Source organism: Perca flavescens, chromosome 9, assembly GCF_004354835.1.
Source record: "Perca flavescens isolate YP-PL-M2 chromosome 9, PFLA_1.0, whole genome shotgun sequence".
In the NCBI taxonomy this organism is placed as follows: domain Eukaryota; kingdom Metazoa; phylum Chordata; class Actinopteri; order Perciformes; family Percidae; genus Perca; species Perca flavescens.
The window spans coordinates 12,492,200-12,507,232 of record NC_041339.1 but is presented as its reverse complement, the minus strand read 5'-3'; the positions used below and the strand labels follow the sequence as shown (position 1 = coordinate 12,507,232).

Below are 15,033 nucleotides of genomic sequence, written 5' to 3'. Positions count from 1 at the left end.
GATTCAGGGTGGACGGACACAGTTCTTTCTGATGTGAGGATAATACATTTACGAGGATCACTTGAAGGCAGCACTGCTGCTGGCCGCCGCACGCACACGTCGCCGGCGCTTGTGCCACGTCAAACTTGACGTAGCAGGAGGTGTAGTCCGGGTGGGAGGCGACCTAACGAATACAAGAAACCACACAGCGATTGGCATTAATGGTCTTAAAACCAAGAGGAGCACTTGTGAGAGGTAAGAGTTTAATATTTCATATTGTCTTTTATGTTTTCATCGAGCTGTGCTTACTGTTAGCGCCACAGTTAACATTAGCCTGTTAGCTGCCTGCTAGTATCTGCTCGGCTCTGGTACCGCTGTCACTCGCGTGCTGCTCCTTCTTAAGACAGCGGCTCATATTAATTGATTAATCTAGTTTGCATAGCAACACACGTATTGTGAAGCGCACAGCATAGTAACAGCAACTTATTTCATTAAACCATGTTTATACTATGTCCTCTGCTACGAGTGAAGAGGCACACCGGCTGTGTTTTGGTAAGAATAGCCTCAACTTACGACGCTGATGTTGGCATTCGATTCGCAGCTTCCGATTCGGCAGGTAAGGGGACATTTAGGGAAACTTAAAGCTTCTGATTCACAGCGTGTACACCACATTAGACCAGGTCCAGATCCAAAACCACTACACCTAGACTTGTCAAATCTGGACTAACTTTTTTTGGAGAAGCTAAAGATTCTTAAAAACACAGTTTCAGATTTGTGAAAGTTTTATTCTATTTGTGAAAATGCAATAAAAAGAGATGTTACTGTTTTTTTCATATGTAGACCACATTGGACCAGGTCCAGATCCAAAACCACTACACCTAGACTTGTCAAATCTGGACTAAATTATCCTAGAGGGGCTAAAAATTCTTAAAAACACAGTTTCAGATTTGTGAAAGCTTAATTCTATTTGTGAAAATGCAATAAAGGGGAATTTCTCTGTTCTTTTTCACATGTAGACCACATTAAAGTGGTTTTGGATCGGGACCTGGTCTAATGTGGTCTACACGCTGTGAATCGGAAGCTTTAAGTTTCCATTAAATTTCCCCTTAACTGCCGATCTCAACGAACATCAACATAGACTTGACACAGCCTCCCGGAAACAAAGTTTTAAAGTAATTAGTAATTAAAGTTATTATGAATACTGACGTATGTTGCTGTATCCTTCAGCATTCCATTAAAATGCTGAAAGTTTCCTTCCAGTAGTGGTGTTATTATTTCCTTTCCAGCAAGCTGCTCATTGTGGTTGTGTAGGTTCAAACAAAGAGGGTAATTAAACATTCCAGTAATTCCATTACCAAGGCTTTATTAATAGTTTTGCTATAGTGTCATGCTGAGTGTTGCGTTGTCACTGGTTGTGCTAGTTTTACCAGCCAGAAGGATTGTAGAAATACTGAGGTCATGAGTTCCCAGGAGAACTCCAAACACCTAAAAACAAAACAAAATGTTAAGTCTCTCCTACATTATGGTCAGGTGCCAGGTATGTAACTCTGGTCTGGATTACCATATTTCTTTCATTATGAGTAAACTTGTGTATTTTTTTTATTTTTTTGGCCTAAACACAATCAGATTTAATAAAAAATGTGTGTATTGTAGAATGGACAGTCTATTACATGACCTCGGTATCGTCCTGCTCAAAAGTAAGCATTCATCCCATTTTTCTTTATATGCGTTTCAGTGTGGCAGAGTTAATCAAAAGCACTGTTCATCATGGACCCTAACGTCAGCGGACTCGCCAAGAGGTTGGCCGAAGCCGGCCAGTCTCACCTCCTGCAGTTTTGGAAAGAGCTGAGCCCCGAGGAGCAGGCCGAGTTGACCCTTGACCTGCAGGGGATGGACTTTCAGGAGATCAACGGGTTTTTCAAGAAGGCCATGGAGACGTCCAGCAGCAAACAGGAAAAGATGGACACCCGCATGGAGCCGGTGCCCCGGGAGGTGCTTGGGAGTGTGACTAGGGACAGGGAGAGTCTTAAAGACTGGGAGGTAGCAGGTAAGCTTCATCAAAACGGTTTCTGCCCCCACAACTTGTATTCATGGAGCTTCTGCCTTAACCCTCAAATGTTTACACCTGTATCTGATGTGTGTACATGCTATTTATTTATTACAATGTCATATAGTAGGAGTGAACATATTAGACTTGTAAGACTTTGCCTAGTAGTTACTACAGGAACACTAATCCTCCAGAGAGACTGACACTTAGCAATTAGTCTTGTTGTTTAAGCCACTTTCCAAAGCAGTGCACCACAGGTGAGGGAGAGGAAATATTTCCTGGTGTCAGACTGAAGGGGATTAAAACATCACATGGTAAACCAGATGCTTTGACGTTGAGATGGTGAAGTGGGCGGTTTACATTTCAGTGTTTAATAAAACCTTATAGCTTATCAAGAAGTCCACATTGTGTGGTTGTATAAACTTACAAACTACTCCCAGTTGCAGTCTCCTGCGTAGATTTGAAATATGAGTGAGTTAGCTTTCGTTGTTCATTAGACTTTGCGCAATCTCCCTTGCACTGGGGGTCTGACCATTTAGCGAGTCTGTTGAGTTTTTTTTTCCGCTGGGGGATGATGACAGTGGAGGCGGGCAGCAGAGAACATCTGGTCTTGATTTGTGTCTGACGTAAATAGAGTTGCTGTTTGACCCTCATTTATGAGGTCACTCTGCTCTGTCTGGACCAGTTGGGCGTGCGTGCGTGCATGCTGTGTGTATGTGCATTTGGTAGAGTAGTCAAAGTCTAGTAGGCCCGCCCAGTCGGCTGGTATACAGTAAATCTTGTCTTTTGGCACTTGTAAGAACAAAAAGTTCTGCATATGAAGGCACGTAGCAGCAGTTTATGTAAGTTAAACTGTAACCATTATAAACCATTGAACCATAATAAAGCGATCAAAGACTTGTGTAGAGTTATTAGATTACAGTTTAGGGCGTATATATTATGTCAGCAAAGTCCTGTAGGACTAGTCATAAAATGTTGGGATGGTTTAATACATTTTATTAGTACTTTTTTCAGCGTTGTTTTGGTTAAGTTTATTATTATTTCTATAAGCTGCCTTACAAAGGCAATAATAATGCACTATGGCCATTATTAGAGATTCGAAATTGGCTGGTGTATCGAGATTGTGTATCAACATGTACGCCTACATGTGTTTCACCATCTTGAATACACTATACAGGAAAAATATTCTTGCTACTATTCATGAGGAACTGTTCTGCTGTGTGCTCCTTCAGGTCTACACTGCATCTCTCAGAGTAATGTGGCGGTCCTGCTGTTGGCTGGGGGCCAGGGAACCAGACTGGGGGTCTCTTACCCCAAAGGCATGTACGACGTGGGACTGCCGTCTCACAAAACCCTCTTTCAGATCCAGGGCGAGCGCATATTGAAGCTACAACGGCTGGCTGAGCAGAAGCACCAAATCAAGTGCTGTATTACCTGGTAAGATATAATGTTTGGCTTTGGGAGGTTGTTTAGAAAAGAGACAACTAAGACATTTTAGTTAGTGTGCCTGTCAGCTGAATTGCTGTTTTATTTGAAGAATAAAACAAAGGATCTAAGCCACGAAATGCTGTCTCTATTCGCAATGACAACTACAACCATTTGTTCTAGTTGCGTTTGCTTCATGATTAACTGGGTCAAATCATTGCCTCAAAGGGAAACGAGTCAAGGAAGTTGTATTACTGGAAACGGATTAGTTCCCTGTGGAGCAGTTCAAAGGACAGTTTGACATTTTTAAAGATGGATATAAACGGTAGAGACACAGCCATAGGTACATGACACTGTAGGTGGGGGATTAACAGTCACTGAAGATTATGTCAGAAATGGCATAATTAAATAATCCTCAGCAGTTCTGATTCTGTAAGGAAGTTGTTACAGTTTGATTGTTCGCCATATACTTAAACTCTATGTTTCTCTGGTTTTGGGAGAAGTCAGCTTTGTTGTGTCGTTTTTATGAACAGGCACTGAAGAAAATTTCTACAGCTTTTTAAAAGATTTAAAAAGATAATTTGTATTTACTTCTAAGCATGTATCCCCTCTTCCCTCAGCTACCGGTTTCACACTTGTTGTATAAATGATTTAAAATGGAAAGGAAAACAAATAATGCATGAATCAGTACTAAGCTCCTTCTGTGTTGCCTTCAGGTACATCATGACCAGCGGAAGGACAATGGAGTCCACCAAGGACTACTTCTCACGACATAACTATTTTGGCTTGGACAAGAACAACATCATCTTCTTCCAGCAGGGCATGCTACCAGCCATGGACTACCAAGGCAAGATCATCCTGGAGAACAAAGGAAAGGTCTCCATGGCCCCTGGTAAGCCCACTCGGGATTTGTGACTTTTGGCTCCACTCACAGTGTTGTTTTGCGGAATTTGGGTGTTTCAAACGAGTGTTCTCTGTGTCTGTATTTCAGATGGGAACGGGGGTCTTTATAGAGCTCTGGGGAACCAGGGCATCATGGATGACATGAAGCGGAGGGGGATTGAAAATGTCCATGTGTACTGTGTGGATAACATCCTGGTCAAAGTGGCAGACCCCTCTTTTATTGGTTTCTGTGTGAAGAAGGGAGCGGACTGTGGAGCTAAGGTTGGTCACACCTCCTGCTCTTTCTGTCGATTCCTGTTTTTTTTTTTATGCTTCAGGGTCTCTGCAGCGCTTTCTAAGCACATTTCAAATATGTCTTAATATGCTATTGCTAATATAATATATATGCTAATATAACTAGGTATTATTATTATTATTATTATTATTATTATTATTATTATTATCATCATCACAGATTATAGTCTGCCTTTTTTTTATTTTAAAGCTTTTAATGTTGTGTTACTTTAAACAATAAGCCATCTTGATCACAACACCTGAATCATGATGTCACCTTTTACATTTTCTTTTATAGGATATTAATGGTCTTTAATTTAGTTCTACCCAGCATTATAATGCATGCCTCTTATATCCGATGCTACATTTTAAGAGAAGAAAAATTAACAAAGGTTGACGCAGCAGCAGGTTAAAGGTCCAATGTGTAGGAATTTCTCGCGTCTAGCGTTGATCATATATCGCAATCAACTCTCTCGCGCCACGCCGTTCAAAGTACGTATTACAGCTACGGTAGCCTTCACGCTTCAAAAAGCCGGTCTCTTGCTCTTTTCAATATCCTTTTTTCTTTTTCTGGGCGAAGAAGAAGACTCCTGTTCCTGAAATTTGGATTTTGAATACGTGTGGTCCTCCGTGTTTCCTTCTTCAAACTTGCCGGGGCCGGGAAGCTACGATACCCATTAGCAGCGTTAGCAGCACCTGTGAGTTTATCATGTGACAGCGAAAACGCGAAAGGCGGAGCAGTATGTCCTGTATGTCCCTTACAGGCTAACGTATTTCAAGATGGCAAATGCATATGGAGCATCTACCCCAGTTCATCCGAATGCAAATGTAAAATTTCAAGCCAAAAGGAATACTTGGAATTGATGGTGCTGGTAAATGTTCATGAGAACGGGCAACACAGATTTTGATAATGAACAACTAAACCTGTTACCCACTGGACCTTTAAGCTTATATATTCCTGTCATAAAGTTGATTGATACAACGATCCCTCACTATTGTGCACCTGCAACACTGATAAGCTCAGTAAACCCACCTTTTTATCAGACCAGGAAGTAATGATAACATTGTTCGGGATGCATGCATACATTATAACCTAATGAATAGGGTGAAGAAACCTCCATATTAGTTAAGTGCAAATATTTAGGTGTGTAATAAGTCCGCAAGATTGCTACAAGAGAACAAACCATGTCAGCCATTCGTCAAGCCATAAGTGCTAAATGTGATCCGGTCTGATCAGTCAGCCTTTTTTATTTTTTTAATTCCAATAGATCCTAAAGGGTGACGGATGTCGAGTGTGTTGTACTAAAAGGTGTGGTCAGTTTGCTGTCACAGTTGTTTAACCATCAGTTTGTAGACCGCTGCACCTTCCATAACTCACCACTGAGTGGCGATATAGGCCAGTCTGTCTCATCCTGAAGTCTTCTTGAGCAATAAATCCATTACATCTTTCTAGGAAATTTGAGGGTTAAACCCGGAATCGTCTCAGATAACACGAGCGTGATGTGGAGACGCCACTTTTTCCGAAACGGTTTCTTTGGACAAAGTGTATTTTCATTTTGTGAAGGGGGGAAAAGCTGTATAGGGTACAACAGTTTAACTGCAATCCACTAGTGGATAAACCATATTCATTATTCACTTTTTTTTTTTTTTTTTCTTCTTTTGTTTCATAATCCTTTTATTTTTGTTTGGCTAGTAATACGCTTTAGCACAGCCCACATATCTGTATCAGTACATGAAATAAATAGTTGGATGTGCTCACAGAACAGGTCCATCAGTTTGACATGCGTTTAGGAAGAAGATGCTGTTAAAGTGACTTGTCCGCTCTTACATATTTATTAATCAAGAAAGACAATTTAAAAAAAACAAAAAACAAACACACATTACATTATATAGATAGCTAATATATACAAATGTACATCTGTTGTTCCTAGGTCACAGTTGGGGGGGAAAAAAGCAAACCAAAGAGATGAGACAATAATAAAATATAAACAGTATATATATTTAAAAGACACGATAAACAGAAGTATTGTGACACTGTATACCTTGTCGGATTCCTAAAGAACAACTAAAAGCTCAGGGAGCCAGACAGTGAACGATAACATCGAAACGTTTTCAGTTCTATACTGAAGGTATTGTACTGGTTATACGTCTTTGTATTCTTATCTGTGCTGAGTGGTTGAGATCTGGGAGGGCATGGCATTATGCTGTCCTACTGAAGCTCTCTGCTGTTAGGTGAAAAGCGACATTGTTTCCTGATCTACAGTATCAGTGACAAGGCCCTGAGTGTGAGGGAGCTTGGCCCATCAAAAATTCAGAGAAAATGCAGTCAACATTGCAAAAACAGTTTGTGCTGAGTGAAGCTGGAAGTGACCTGTTGGCTGGTGGATTGCATTGATTGCTCGTTGACATCAGTTGGGACTCCTGTTGCCACCGATGTGAGATCCAAATTTCGGTGACTGATACTTAAAATTGTCGAGTAATGGTGGTGATGAGGTCCAAGATCTCCTGCCTGGGCAATAGGATGTGATCTTAGAGTTATTCATACATTTGTGACTAACCATTGCTGCCAGGTCCTCCCTAATTAGATTTAGAAACATTTTTTCATGCCATAGCAACTTCATCAAATACACATTTTCTTGCCTTCTCAGTTCATTCGATCACAGTTTTGTTTCCACTTCTTCAAAATCAAATATAAATGAGGTCATGTTTGTTAGATGTTGTTCTGAGACTGGCTGTGTCTAGGCATTTCATTAGCAGTGCCACAGTGAAATCATGGGTTTTTTTTTTTCTTCTTCTTTTCATACTATGTGTATGTGTAGCTAACAGAATAGATTTGAATATTTAACTGTGTGGAACTTCCAGAGCTCCGCTCCTGTTTGACATTATGAGTTATGCGGTGGAGGGAGATGGAAGGATCAGATCAGAGCAGAGTCCCACCCTCCCATCATAAATTACTAAGCTCCACTACAGTTGATGTGGCTTCACCACCACCGCCCCTACCCCTCACTCCACCCCGTTCACCAACCCTCATCAGGTCTCCACTCTGTCATTAGGAAGAAGCAGATGGGGAGAGGGTTTTTTTTCATTCAGTGCAGACTTTAAATTGCTGGCTGTATGAAGTGGAATACACTTAAGAGTCTGATCTGTAAGTCTTAGTTATATGTGAAACTTACCTAAACTGTTGGTTTCTTTTTTTTTTACTCCTACCTCTGCTCTACATTATTTGAAAGCGCAATTTCACAAGTCCCATTTTAGTGAATTAGTTATTTGTCAGCAGTTATACCAGTTTGAAACTATATCAGACATCTGTGGCTGTTTGGTGTTTTGCTTAAAGTGTTCATATTATGCTTTTTGGCTTTTTCCCTTTCCTTTATTGTGTTATATATCTTTTTTGTGCACGTTATAGGTATACAAAGTGAAAAAAGCCCAAAGTCCACCCCAAAGGGACTTACCATCTCCAACAGAAAACACTGTTCACCCAGCCCGGTCTCATGGCAGTTCGTGTAAAAAAAACGAGAAAAACGTCTCCGTGAACACGTATCAATAGATTAAGAATAACGTTGACATTTACACGAACTGCCGTGAGACTGCGTTGGTTTACCAACTGCTCCAAACAGCTCTATTGTAGTCCAGCCTTCCGTGACGAACGTGCGTCACTTTGTAACACGTTATAATGCTCACGTAGCTGCTAGCGTGGCACGCCCTCATACTCTGCTTCTGACTGGCTAGTAGTCCTTACCTCGGTACTGCGCATGTGCGACTCCCAACAAAGATGGTACAGAAGTGAGATGTCTCACTCTGTAGCTAAAACAGAGAGCTCAACACACAGAGTGAAAAGAGGAGCTGCAGCAATGTGCAGTACAACAAAAATATGGTTGTTTTTTGAAAATTAAACCACATAAACCTATTCTGGTACAACCTCTAAATACAATTATGAACCTGAAAATTAGCATAATAGGAGCTAGAGCTATTTTGTTCTCATCATCTCTGCCACTGTTACAGAAGATGTGATGAAAGGGGGAACATCAGGGAATGTTTTTGTCTCATTTTGTTGTGTATTTTGTTATGTATAAAATACATGCTTGGTAGAGCTTTATCTGCTAATCTCCAGCATATTGCACCATTAAATTGACTGACATGTGGATATAATGTGTTGTACAGTTTTCAGGTTAGCATTTTGCCAAAAAAAGTCTTCTTGTGTCATCGTTTCCAGGTGGTGGAGAAAACCAATCCGACGGAGGCCGTGGGTGTGGTCTGCAAGGTGGATGGGCGTTATCAGGTGGTGGAGTACAGCGAGATCACCCTGGCAACAGCTGAGAAGCGCAGCGCTGACGGCCGACTGATGTTCAACGCAGGAAACGTGGCCAATCACTTCTTCAGCTTTTCCTTCCTCAGAGACATAGTACAGTAAGACTAATGCACAGTGAACATACACACTCTTCTTTTGGCTTTCTTTGGTTTCTTGTAGCAGGAACAGCAGCTCCACACCACTATAAAATAAATGTGCTGCAATGAACCAGCTTCTTTTCTCCGTTTATACATCAGGAAGTACGAGCCAAATCTGCAGCACCACGTGGCCCAGAAGAAGATCCCATATGTGAATGCGCAGGGTCAACTAATCAAACCAGACAAACCAAATGGGATTAAAATGGAAAAGTTTGTCTTTGACATCTTCCAGTTCGCCAAGTGAGTGTGTTTTTTTTTCTTCTTTTCCATAGAGGGCACAGAGTGTGTGACAGCACCAGCAGACAGCCTCTCACCTCAAACTAAAAGGCCTTGAAGTACTCAGAATACAATGAATATCTTATGCTCCTTTTGAGAGGTGGCTGGATTGCATATGTTCTTCTGGCAGGCCTTTGGCCTTTGGGCTCTGGGTTTGACTGGTCCTTGATCTGTCCTTCCATGCATAAACCCCCCCCTATCCCTATCCACCAGCCCCAGACCTGCCATTGCTCCAAGGTCTGGTCCAGCAGACTGAGCCTGCCAAGCTCTCTGCAGTAGGATGGAGGTTTATGAGCTGTTCACTCATTTCACCTCCTCCAGTGTTGCATGACATCAGCTTTGAGTCACGTCACTACTAATAGAACTATACATCTAATGAAAGGATTCCTATAATGACTGACTGATGGAAAAACACTGCAGACATTTCCAGTTTCCTTCGAGGTTTATTCGTTGTCTTCAAAGTAAAAAGGAGGAGAAATGGTTTTCTGTGTTGCTGAGGAGGTGGATTACAGTTGTGCCCGGATTGGCAGACTGGCAGCTTTAGGAGAATCCAGATGGGCTGACTCACTTTGCAACCGGATTTTTAAAAAGTCCCACTTTTTTCTGTTCTTTCTCAGTACTGTTTGGCCAATCTAATAGTCTGCTGTGTGGCCACATGTTCCATATATTATGTACGGTTGCTGTTCATCTGCCAAGTGTTGATAATGTTGATAATGATAATTCCATTTGCTTCCACTATGTAATGCATCATTTTTGACTCAGGCACTTGGCCCCATTATCTGATTATTTTGGATTAAGCCCCCAGCAACAGCGCTGGTCTGTGAGGTGATTTTGGCGTAGTAGACACACTCGATATTGTAGGATCACATAAAGCACACTGGCCCAATTATTTTTATTTTTTTCCTATTACAAAAAGAGCTGTAAATGAAAGGACACTGTTTTCAGAGTGTCACGAATCACGAATGACCGTAAAATGATGCAGGACCAAATTCAGAAAAACTTTTAAGCCACATGTGCCCAGTGTGCAACTTTCATAGGAATGAAGGGGGTGCCATCTTGTAACGCAGTGTCCAGTTTTCCATTTCTGAATGCTGGGTATTGTGTAATAGCTTGTCGTACCAAGACTAGGTACCATTGTCCACCCTTCGCTGTGTTTGCCTGTGTGCTGATGTGCTGCTGTGTGTGTCCAACAGGACATTTGTTGTGTACGAGGTGCTGCGGGAGGACGAGTTCTCCCCGCTGAAAAACGCAGACAGTCAGGATGCAAAGGACACGCCCACCACAGCCAGACACGCCCTCATGTCCCTCCATCACCGCTGGGTGCTCAACGCCGGGGCCCACTTTATCGATGAGAACGGCAGACAGGTGCCCGCCATACCCAGGTGACCACAGCCAGCCTGCTAACACACAGCATCATGCATGTCATGTCACCTCACAAGACACAGAACACACACACGCACGCACGCGCGCACGCACACACACACACATCATGTTTGGCATGAACACAGAAAGGGTTCTTTGTGGTTATCCCATCTCCCCTACACTTCGTGTATAAACTATATGCATTGGCTTGTTTGTTTGTTTGTTTGTGTTATAGACATAATATTCTTTTAGCATCACACTCTCACTTCCCCTTCTCTCATGCTTGGTCTTGCTCCTGTGTGTCCTGTGCAATGTTTCCAGAGACGGAGCAGCAGGCAGTGTCAAAGATGATGGCAACAGAAAGTAATTATTATCCCCCTGCAGTACCGAGTGCATGGTGATGGGGTTTTGGCTTTCTCTCCCGCTCGCGCGGACGTGTTAACACTGTATAACATTACTTCTGATCCCCTTTCCTTCATTACCACTGAAAAGAGCAATGTCCGTCTCTTTACAGTCAGTTGTGACGAAGGAAATGACAGCGAGGATCAGTTTAGATGCCTGAAAACGCAGTGCTCTTAGCGTCCTGGTCAGATGATCTACAGTCGTAATGACCTGCTGACAGATCATTTTCCCCCTCAGATGGTTGCTACTAATATTCATATTGTATTGCATGCTGGGTAATGGGCACCGGTCACACTTTCTGGCAAACTGTGACAACTCTGCAATAGATGAGGAACCTGTTGATTTGTGTGTAAAATGGTTCCGACAAGCCGAGCCGTTCATTGCTTGCGCATCAGCAGTTGAGTTTAAATCCACCTGTTTTTTTTGTTTTTTTTTTCTTCCTCTCATGACATAATGAGAAATGAGCATGTGCTTCAATAACATTCATGGCCTCCGTGAATGTTATTCGGGCTCTTAAAGGGTGTGCTTTTTCCCCTCAATCATTCAACTTCTCCATCTTTCTAATGATACGGCTGTGTGGGCAGCTGCTCAGAAAACACCTAATGTGTGATTAGTGATTGTTGTCTGTAATGATCACCTAGAAATAAACAAGTTGAGTGACGGGAATGTGGTGGCAAGTTCCCCCAGCTTCTTTCAGAAGCACTTGGGAGGATCTACAACCACATTACCTGCCATTCATGTGTTTTCTTCTAGAGGAAGTCTGTTACGGGTCAGAGGGCTAATCACTGGTCATGTTTGGGAATGATGACGCTCTAATTCTCTGCCTTTTTGAACTCTAATCACAAGCCGCAGAACAGCTGTGTCAAGGATGGACAGCTGCTTCTCTCAACTACAGTCGCTGTTTCTTTTTATGAGACAATCGCTCATTCTGTTTTTTTTTCCTCCTTCTGATCCTCCCTGAATTCGTTCCTTTTCCAACGCAGCCTGAAGGACGGAACAGACCTGCCAATCAAATGTGAGATCTCTCCACTGGTGTCCTACGGGGGAGAGGTAAGGAGGCGGGGCCTACTGTATTCAAACGACGACTACAGATGTTCCTCTGCTCCTGTTGTCGACCTGAAATAATCTGTAATCCACCCGCTAACCATGTCCTGATGAATGTCCCGATGGTGTTGTTTACTATGTTAAGGGTCTCGAAGAGCTGGTGAAGGGACGAGAGTTTCATCCAACCCTGATGATCGACGAAAACGGAGTCCATGAGCTGGTGAAGAATGGAGTTTAGACAATGAAGGGGAGAGGAAGAGATAGAGGGACAATCCAAAGACCAAACTCCTTTTGTCTCTTAACATTTGCGGAGAGAAACTGTGATGTCACCACTGTGCAATAACAAATGTCGCGTGCATGTGTTCATGAAAGAGGCTGTCGTCTCCAGAATGAATGAATGAACTAGCCAGATGAAGCGTATCGTTTACTTTTCAGCTCCAAGCTTTCTCTGCTTTATATGTTGATGTCATACTTGGTTAATATTTGTTATGAAGAGCACTTGAACACAGCATAAGATGAAGGACGAAATCCCTGTCACACTGACTGGATGAAGTAGTCTTCAGGTGCATCTATTTATTTTGCTTATGAGACTTATTTTTATATGTACTGATAGATGATCTATAGGTGGAAATGACCATCTACTCATTTTACCTGGTGATTTTTATACAACATAGGTCTGAGATGAAATGATCAGAATGATGTTTCTTACTAGCATGTAATCGAGCTACATGGTACGGGCTGTGGGGGGTATTTATAATATGTTTGTTTTCTCCTTGTAATCATTGAAAATTAGATTTTCAGCTTTAAGAGATGCTATGATTTCTATCATCTTTATTAAAGTCATTTCCTAATCGGAAAACCTTGTGTGTGTGTATGAATCAGAATACTTTATTGATCCCCTTATTATTTAGTTGCAGTTGCTCACAGTCAAATTCAAGGTAAAATAAGAGTAAGAAAAGAGCAAGTCAATAAGTGTATAAAGAAACCTAGCTACAGTAAGACTTAAATAATGTGTGTGTGTATATATGTATATGTATATATATATAGATATAGATAGATAGACCTTTTTCATAGCTGACATGTCATAGCAGGAGAAGCACAGGTGTATTCAAACCCATTAATGATGGCTGCATTCCACGTAGGAGAGGCCCTGGTATTGTGCACGCTGACTCTCTGAAATAGCTTACTGGGACCCACACAGGTTATCAATCTCAGCCATACTTTTTCTACTATGACAAGTCAAAATGTCTGCTGTGAAAAAGGTCCATTCCTCTCTAGCAGCAAGGCAACGGACATAATGCAAAAAAAGACGCCTCCCATGCTTCGTACTAGCTACTCCACTGCTGGTTTTTGCAAAACCTCACCTCTATGAGTCCGCAACTTGTTGCAAGTCGGTTTTATGCAGAGGTTTGAGTTGTGTCTAGATGGTAATCTGATATTTGCGAGATGGTTGGTGGAAGGTTAGGCATTTACCTCCAATAGGTAGTCTCAATAGAGGTTCTCTAGGGTTAAGATCTAGACACAACCGGAAGTTAGCCTGCTACAAGGTCACAGTTCTTACCATTGACATATATAAAAGGGTCTTACTAGGGCTGCACGATACATTGTTTTTTTTTTTATCGTTATCGCGATATCAACTGGCGCAATATAGGCCTACACGTCGCAAACGGCTGCGACATATCGCAAAAGACAAAATGTAAGTTTTTTTTTTTTTTTTTTTTTTTTTTTTTTTTAGTGGTGTCTTATGTATTCAGTTAAATGTTGAATACGTTCAATAAAATGTTGCAAATGATTTCCTTTTTGTTTTAAATTCAACAAGCAGATTGAACTGAGTACATTTTGATATGTGTTATGTATCGTGAGTAATATCACAATATTTAACAACATTATCGCATATCGCATATTTTCTTCATATTGTGTAGCCCTAGTTCTTAAACATAAAACTGGCCGCATACACTCTTGGACCATCCTGCAATGTTCATTTGAATGGGATTGTCTCTTCTACTACTACTGCTCATTGTATTTCTATGGTAGGCACACTTATAGGCCAGAGCATGCAACGCTGCTGCGGCTAGGAGCTAGGAAATATTCTTTGTGGCTCCTTTCTGACTTATTTTCTTTCTTACTCTCCAGCTCCATAACTGCATTATGATGTGAAATAACTGCAGTATGGGTACTTTAGCAGAAAGAAAAACACTTAACTCTGGCCTAGTCTTCTTATGGATCTTTTTATGGATTTAATCTACCGTGAAAGTTCCGCTACAGAGATCCTCTGTTCAATGTCTAATGAGACTAGCGTACTTTGGCACGGTGCCATGTCATCTAAATGCTAACGCTAGCATGGTTCACAGTGACAATCCAAACATGCTAATGTTTAGCAGGTACAATGCTTATCGCGTTCGCCATCTTAGTGTAGTGTGTTATCGTGACATAACAGCATCACATTTGCCTATTAGCATTAAACAAAGTGCAGGTATTGCAGGCAAATTTGCACAAATTAAAATGTATGACCAGGGTTATAACAATTCATCCTGAGGGGAACATGAATGCGTACCAAATTACAGGCAATCCATCCAGCGAGACATTTCACCAAAGTCAGAAGGCTTCATCCTCTGGGGACCTTAAATGTCTGTACATATTTAAAATGTTAAGACAGTTAGAGATATTTTAGTCTGGACCAAAGTGGTGGACCCACAGACCAACATTGCCATCCCTAGAAGGCTAGCATGCCTAAATACTGTATGTGTAGCAGCTATTCAAATAAGCAATACAATCCTTAAATTCCAATAAATTCCTTCTGTTCATTAAACAATGCAGGATAGTATGGCTTTCTTCTCTGGAAACACTTTGCACATCAGGACCCAAGAAAAGTCACA

The 15,033-nt window shown here is 41.6% G+C and overlaps 1 protein-coding gene across 2 annotated transcripts; it reads left to right on the top strand.

Moving 5' to 3' along the window:
- Nucleotides 1-97: 97 nt before the first annotated feature.
- On the top strand, nucleotides 98-12,961 carry uap1 (UDP-N-acetylglucosamine pyrophosphorylase 1). Of its 2 annotated transcripts, XM_028587299.1 has the most exons (11): nucleotides 98-234; nucleotides 1,715-2,026; nucleotides 3,259-3,463; nucleotides 4,168-4,343; nucleotides 4,443-4,615; nucleotides 8,841-9,034; nucleotides 9,173-9,313; nucleotides 10,543-10,731; nucleotides 11,033-11,074; nucleotides 12,097-12,163; nucleotides 12,303-12,961. In XM_028587299.1, the coding sequence occupies exons 2-11, from the start codon at nucleotides 1,747-1,749 to the stop codon at nucleotides 12,393-12,395; spliced, it is 1,560 nt and encodes a 519-aa protein (XP_028443100.1). In that variant the 5' UTR covers nucleotides 98-234; nucleotides 1,715-1,746; the 3' UTR covers nucleotides 12,396-12,961. The 2 variants fall into 2 exon arrangements, with proteins under 2 accessions (XP_028443100.1, XP_028443101.1); XM_028587300.1 differs by lacking the exon at nucleotides 11,033-11,074 and having other exon boundaries at nucleotides 12,303-12,395.
- The last annotated feature ends 2,072 nt before the right edge of the window (nucleotides 12,962-15,033 follow it).

Coding starts and splice junctions, on each gene's coding strand:
- uap1 (XM_028587299.1), top strand. CDS start 1,747: ATGGACCCTAACGTCAGCGGACTCGCCAAGAGGTTGGCCGAAGCCGGC. Junction 2,027..3,258: donor TAAAGACTGGGAGGTAGCAG/GTAAGCTTCATC, acceptor GTGCTCCTTCAG/GTCTACACTGCATCTCTCAG. Junction 3,464..4,167: donor ATCAAGTGCTGTATTACCTG/GTAAGATATAAT, acceptor TGTTGCCTTCAG/GTACATCATGACCAGCGGAA.